Source organism: Anomaloglossus baeobatrachus, chromosome 2, assembly GCF_048569485.1.
Source record: "Anomaloglossus baeobatrachus isolate aAnoBae1 chromosome 2, aAnoBae1.hap1, whole genome shotgun sequence".
NCBI classification, from domain to species: Eukaryota; Metazoa; Chordata; class Amphibia; order Anura; family Aromobatidae; genus Anomaloglossus; species Anomaloglossus baeobatrachus.
This window is the reverse complement of record NC_134354.1, coordinates 213,291,528-213,299,323: the sequence shown is the minus strand read 5'-3', so window position 1 is coordinate 213,299,323 and position 7,796 is coordinate 213,291,528. Positions and strand designations below refer to the sequence as shown.

The window sequence follows — 7,796 nt, the reverse complement described above, 5'->3', positions numbered from 1 at the left end:
CTTTATTGTCCACTATGGCAAGAAAAACAAAAGCTGTAATTAGCTTCTTCCAATACGTCTGGATAAATTCTGACTGAGCTGTTACTAAAGACGAATTACACAATTAATTCTTGTCTCAATTGTGTATTATATCCCATTTGTAATAAATAGAAAGGCACAACGTGTGTTCAATTTAATCTTTAGTTAACCTGCTTAGGTTTTTAATAACAAAAAAGACAAAGCAATTCAGTGTATTCATTTTAATGCAAAATAGTTCTTAATTCTGGAGGATGCTGAACACATACAATATAGAATGCATTATTGGAAAATAAAACAAAATTATACAGCAATTTCGTTTTCTCATTTTACAGTGCAAGAACTGAAGGCCATTGTTCTCATATATATATATATATATATATATTTATATATATCTATATAAAAAATAATAACTGCTTTACAGATCTAATCTATACTTTGGAAAGATAAATGTATATATATATATATATATTTATAGGTGCTGTACAGTATATAAACATTTACAACCAGTAAATCTATTCGTGATTCCCTTAATATTTCAAGGCAACTATACTTATATATTTAAAAATACCAGTTCCTTCGAGAAAGATTTACTTTTTGAAGAGTAATCACAGTATGTTAAACAGGACAGAGCAGATCACAGTCATAAACCTGGGTGCAGTAAATCTGAATGATCCTTTTCATCCATGATGGAAAACCATTAATGAAAGGATCACAGTAGAGCAACAATCACCAGAATAGAGGTATGTAGAAGGAAAATGAGGGAAAAAGACTTCATTTATTTATTATTTTTTTTAAGAGACCTACAACGAAATAGACTCTTGGCTAGAAATAAGAAATGCTTGCCATTAAGATAAAGTTATATAAAGCTTCATCATGATTTAATATGAAGAGGCATTTATGTACATTCTGCTTATGTTTATGAAAACAGATTTGTAGAACTTCCATGCCCCAAGACCAATTTTTTTTTTTTTTTGTGGTTTGTCCAGTTTTATGCAAATAAAGCTTAACGAGTATCTATCATAAAAAAAAAAAAAAAAAAAAAAGTGATTGACAGTCCCTCCCTCAGCATGCCGGATCTCAGGTATGTACAGTATTCCTGCATATTGGGTGGTCGAGCGCTTCCAGCTGTGTCAGGATATGTGCACATGTTCAGTATCTGCTACATTTTTGTTGTATTTTTTCTTTGCACAAAAAGTGAGTGAGATTCCTAAAGTCTCATGCGCATTTGTGTATATATATATATATATATATATATATATATATATATTTATTTTATTTTTTTCATCCTTGCAGATTTGAAGCAGTTTCAACATATGAATTCTTTCAGCACTATTACACGGTTTTTCACCTATTCTAACAAATGGGAAAAATACTTAAAAAACAAATACATAATATGCATCAAATAAACTATAAAAAATGCATCAAAAATGTGTGAATTTTATGCCAGCTTTTTACAGCCAACACAACAGTATTTGCATCCGAAATGTCTGCAGCAAATACCCCCAAAAGAAGGAAAGTCCGTTGATACGTATGTAATCCACTCTTCATTTACCATGTCTATTAGATATCTATGACCACTTGTAGATTGTTTCTTTGACACCTCCCTCACTTTTGGTCTATTATCTAGGTAGTACCGTATACCTCCTGCTTCATAATGTTGCTGCCACCGGCGGGTCCTCCCCTTTTTAGCTTTTCATGTTGTAATGTATTTATCTGTAGATTGTTCAATAAAGTTTATATTTTGGTGTAGTCGTACATTATATTTATAGGATTTAACAGGCGCACATACCCTTATTGATTTCACTCTCAATTCATGGATAAAAATCTGTAAAATCTGTATTCAAGACGACAGAAATTCCCCTTACTGAAAAAGAGATGACAGTTGGTGCTTTCAAAATTTTATGGAGGGAGGAGGAGCAATAGGCAGATACAGACATTCTGCTGCAAGTTCTCCTGAAACGGCAGTAACAATTCCTCATAGAACTTTATAAGCACCAACTCTCATCTCCTATCTCAGTAAAGTAATCTGTCTTCGCAGATTTTACCATCGAATTTGATCGTTTTTAAAACTAATGTTCAGTCCAGGAGAAAGAAGCAGATTTCTCTAATGAGGTATATTACAAAGTTTTTTATTTTTACCTGTCCTATTGATTTATATTAAAAAAATTAAAAAAAAAAAATAAAATAAGAGTTATTCTTTAACCTTTAAACCACTTCCTAAATTTTTTTTTCATCAATAAAATAAAAGAAAAATTAGACATATTTGATATCAACAAACTGGTATTGACCTGGAGAATCATACTGTCAGGTCATTTTTTTTCCATATAATGAATATGGAAAATAAAAAAAAAATCCAAAAAAACAATTGGGGAAGTGCACTTATTTTTGCAATATCACAGCACATGGAATTTGTTTCCTGTTTTCCAGTAGACTATATGGTAAAATTAATGGTTTCATTCAAAAGTACAACTCGTCCCGCAATAAACAAGCCCTCATATGGATATGTTCACAGAAAAATTAAAAAGTTATGGCTCTTGGAAGAAGGGGAGGAAAAAATGAAAAACGGAAAATTGGGAGGTGAAGGGGTTAAGTCATTTAGAGGTTTCATTATTATTATCATTTTTAAAATCAGAGGGAGTATTGGTGATAGAACAGTGAAAAAAACCCCCCAAAACCTCTAAAAGAGAACATAAAAGCATGAAAAAGAAAGAGTATGGGCTTTTGGAAAATAAGGCATATGATTGAATCCCCTAAAATGATATGTTATAAAATAAAATGTATTTCTGTATTCTTCATTTATAGAAATATAATTTACAGATACAACTTTCTAATATGCTTTGTGTTAGGCCTTATTCACATGTCAGTATTTTTGCAGAGAAAAACAAATTGAAAGCTTTTTACTACAGATGGGTGTGCACTAAAGTGCTCGGTCCTTGAGTCGAGATGCTCTGAAAAGGCTCAACTCGAATAACGAGTATAATGGGAGTCACTGATTGGGCAGTTCATCTCTCCGCTCACATACAGCCTGCCATAAAGAGAGCATTTCTGGAGGAAGGGAGTGCAGTTTTTTTTTTTTGGACACTTTACATCCAAAAACATTATTTTAATTCCCAGTGAGAGCAATTCAGAGACTGCGACTGGCTCTCCATGGGATGCCTGCACACATCATACAGTGAAGGAAGCCAGTGCTTTGTGTTCGTTGTTGCACAGATGAAACATCCAAGAACCCACGATACTTGGCTGAGCACCACGAGTACCAGAGCACCCCGATGCATGATCGAGTATTGAGCAGAGGTGAGCACACTCTCCCATCATTAGTTTTTACCTGTTCTATATTTTGCAGACACTCTTGGTTTTGGCAACAAATACTGATGAAATATTGATCAAAAATACTGATGTGTGAATGAGACCTTAATTACTGTTTTAAATAGACCCTCCGATTTAACACACAAATTTACCATTATTAATAAATCTGTTCTAAATGTGCCAGATGCCCTTCTTTTCATTTATTTTGTATTGATCAGCTACATCCCGGGGGACCAGTTATTTTTTCCCCCAACGTTCCCACAGTGGTTCTCAGATTCTCCGCTGCAGACTGTGCTTGGATAGTCTGAGGCACTCCCCCAGCTCTATGATTGGTTAGGACCGCTCACATGAGCAGTGCTGCCCATTACAAGAACACGGTGACTGCCTCAGACTGCGGAGACACAGTTTGAACAGGGAATTCTGAAATCCACTGTGGCCATGTTGAAAGAAGAACCCAGTAACGAAAAGGATGGCATTGCGTAACGTGGTAACTATTCTCTCAATAACGCTTTATTTTTATGTTGGACTGGAGGGTCCCTTTAAAGGTTTTTATATGCATGTTCAGTAATAGTTGCTAATAGAGTACTGACAGATATGTTTTGTAGCTCTGTGTATATTACAGAAAATCATTTGGCAAAATAAAGTGTTTCAAACGCATATTGCAGATATCCAGGTGAGGTTTTCAACCTCCGATGAAGGTTTTCGTTTACTGAGAGTAAGCCGAGATCTGGCTATTGATCAAAAACTAAAAAAAGGCATAGAAGTCAAATACGTAGCTTTTCATCATAGTTTGGGTAAGCTTTATTTACATGAAACAGGAAATCCCTTTGAGCACTAGGTCCCAATGTCCAAGTTTATGACCCAACAGAAATACAGTATGGTGGCCATTTAAGACAAAACATGAGTGCATAGGAACATGGTGGAGTTGTCCAGACCAGACAAATTATTCAGAAGAAAAGTAGCTACAACCCCTGTAAAGGATCATATAGACAATGGAGTTTTTTTTTTTATAAATTATTTCAAAATATATTCTCCGACCTTGTAGGCAACATTCAGCTTTATACTTCTACTGACCACAAAAATGTATAATGCTAATAAAAAAACCATAGGGGCACAAGCACATGCCAGGCTTGGTGATTTACAGGACTGGTGTCCTAAACCATGGCACCAAAGCTAAACAAAAACTATGGAGTGGAATGAAATGGGAAATTTACCTGAACACTTGTGCACGTAATTCTGCTTTACCACACTGCTGGGGCAAATAATGGCAGGTCACACACCTAATATATGTACCATAGGTATCTGCACTCATCACTCACAGCATTTCAGTGGTCATTCACCTTCAGTGTGTAAATACAATGTGTTTGCTCTATGTCTTTACAATACAAGTTCTCAGATTTGGCAGCGAACAAAATGTCAACTCCATCCCAGTCACACTTTTCTTTTTAGAAACTTTAAAATTAATTTTCCTCCTAGTTTCCATAATTAATTTACGCAAAAATCCTTATTTTAAGGGCTGATAAAATACATGCTGTTCTGTTACCTGCATATATTATTTATCTTGCACCTTCCCTAAATCATGTACATTATCGTAAAATTCCGTTAGGCAGATGGGCGCAAAATTTAACACTTCATCTCCCATATCTGAAGGAGCACAAATACATTTTAAGAGCTTTTTAAAAGTAGAAAATTCGTGGCTACAGACACCACGTTTGTTCTTTACAGAAATTTCTCTAGGGTTTTCATGAGGTAACGTCAAATGTGTGGAGCAGGATAAAGCAATGTATAAAAACCTCTGTACCTCTGTAGATATTCAAGTGTAACTATATGTCATGCTGACCAATGTTCTTGTTTTGTCTGGAACTAACCTGTATGTTGTTTTGTTACTGTTTGGAAACATGCAACATGCTAATTGGGTATTTGAGCCGAGGTTTTTTTGGCTTATGTAAGAAACGAGGAGTTAAGCTTAGACTTCACACAGACGTATAAGAAGAGGAGATAAACTGAGCAGGTAAGATACATTGGCACAAGTACTGGAGTTATGATCACACTGGCAAAGTTAAATAATCATTGTTCTAGAACTGTACAACACTGTCCTCAACCTTATATAGCAGCATAAAGTCTAAAAAGTGCATCAGGACACCTTCATAAAGTTGTGTGGATCTCAAGCTCGTGAAGACCACTCATTGCAAACAAAACCCAAAACGCCTTCCACGCAGTTTAAGTTCTAAAAAACATGTGCTGCTCCTGCTGGCGGCATGGACTTGATGTTCATTTATTCAAGGTGTTGGCATCTGTGGCTTTATTTGTACTGGGCACTTTCCATGGTCCTGGAGCAATGTGCGTTTTGTTTCCTCCTGTCCTCGAAACTCCTTCATCTTTGGTTTTCTCTGAAGTATCAGCTGCAGTCTTTTTGGGTTGTGGTTCATTATGTCCAGAAATTTCTCCATATTGGTTATTCTCTGCTTGTTTAGATATGAAACTTGGGTCTTGTATTCCTTGTCTACTAGTGGAGGCACGTTTATCCTTTTTAGAAAGCTCTATCTCCTGCTTTTTAGTCTCAGACTGTGTGATATTTCTAGATGAACTTTCCTCATTATTTCTACTTATGTGTTCTGGAGATCTTTTGTCATTAACACCAAAACTTGACCTTTCCTCTCGTCTGGACTTCTTATGTCTGTCATCTGTCTTATTGCTACTTAGTGACTGCATTTCTTTACTAAATTGCTTATCTTTATCATCATTTTTTGATTTATCGTGTTTTTTTTGTTTTTCTTCTCTTTCCTCTCTCCGTTGCTTCTCCTCCCCATCTTCTGTTCGCTGTTTCTCGTCCCTACGCTGTTTCTCCTCCCTAGCCTCCCTCCGCTGCTTCTCCACCTTGTCCTCCCTCCGTTGCTTCTCCTCCCTGACCTCTCTTCGCTGCTTCTCCTCCCTGTCCTCTCTCCGCTGCTTCCCCTCCCTGTCCTCTCGCCGCTGCTTCTCCTCCCTGTCCTCTCTCCGCTGCTTCTCCTCCCTGTCCTCTCTCTGCTGCTTCTCCTCCCTGTCCTCTCTCCGCTGCTTCTCCTCCCTGTCCTCTCTCCGCTGCTTCTCCTCCCTGTCCTCTCTCCGCTGCTTCTCCTCCCTTTCTGGTTTCTTGGACCTCCCCTCCTTTTCGCGTTTGATAGTTTTGTCAACTCTCTCTCTTTCATCTCTGTCTTGCTTCAAGTGTTTTTCACCCACTTTTCTAGGCTTCTCATCCTTTCCCTCTTTCCTTGATCTCACAGATCTTTCATGTGCCTCTATAATTTCTTCTCTCTCTTCCCTGATTGATGCTTTTTCTTTTTTTTCCTTAGACTGATCAACACCTTCAACCTTGGTATGTTTTGAAGACCTAATCTCTTGTTTAGGCAACTTTTCTTCTCTTTCAATGCCACTTATTTCTTGTTCCTCCTTTTTGTAAGCCTTTTTAGGACTGGCAGATCTTCTCCTATGTTTTCTACTGCTATCTTTATTGTCAGTCATAGAGTCAATAGCACCTTCCAGGTTTTTAGAATAAAACTTCCTGGGGCTCAGTGACCGTTCCCTGGTTTCTTTTTGTGTTCTTTTAGAATCAGTCTGTCGAGATCCATGCAATTTACCAGGATGCTCCTTAGATATTTTGCCATCAGTTTTTCTTGGACTCAAAGATCGTCCTCTCGTTCCAATTTCTTTCTCAGCATCCAGATGTTTCTTTTTTGTAGGGTTCTTAGGACTCAAAGACCTCTCCCTATGCTGATTTTTACCTTGAACAGGAGACGACTGCTTTTCTTGCTTCAATGCCTTATTTTCTTGAAGGACATCACCAGGCAACACAGAGCTGTCCTCAGGCTGCTGTATGTCATTTGGCTCAACCGTATTCTCCATTTCCTGAACTTCAAAACAATCTCCATCAAATGCTGGTAAAGAAAAAACTCCAGGAATAGGATCCACGTATGAAGTTGATGAAAATGCAGAGAGGTCATCATATATTACATTTGCAGATGGAGGATAAATGTTTTCCAAATCATCTAAAAAGGAAAAAAAAACAAGATGGCAATAATATATTTAGCAATAATGTTGCTCGATGGGCTAAAGCGATGAAACATTAGGGACATGACATGGTTTACATATTGTGCTGGGAAATTATTCATGAAGGTTCTTGTAACTAAACAAAAACATGCATTTATGAACTGAAAACCCCATGACAGTGATCCAAATGTGACACCAAGTGAAGTAAATGAAGTCTAATGTGCTTTCCAATACATGACACGACTATACACTACGGCACAACAATTACCCATGCCACGCAGCCATATGTGCGATCCTTAAGAATGAAATTAGCAAATGTGGTGGAAGTAATCAAGCAGATCTTATGTTAGGCTCCATTTCATGCAGTGTATGCGATTTTATTACATAATAGTAGCTAAATGTCTGGTCCCATAATATTACCTACTGAGACCAGAGTGTATTTTATC

At 36.9% G+C, this 7,796-nt stretch overlaps 1 protein-coding gene across 3 annotated transcripts in view; it reads right to left on the bottom strand.

The window, feature by feature from the left end:
- Positions 1-224: 224 nt before the first annotated feature.
- Positions 225-7,796, bottom strand: part of MAGI3 (membrane associated guanylate kinase, WW and PDZ domain containing 3) — a 417,907-nt gene continuing 410,335 nt past the window's right edge. For 2 of the 3 annotated variants that reach the window (XM_075335593.1, XM_075335594.1), the window contains one exon: positions 225-7,349. In XM_075335593.1, the coding sequence (XP_075191708.1) occupies positions 5,596-7,349 (1,754 nt within the window). In that variant the 3' untranslated portion in view covers positions 225-5,595. The remainder of the gene's footprint in view (positions 7,350-7,796) is intronic. The other variant, XM_075335595.1, reaches the window with a different exon arrangement.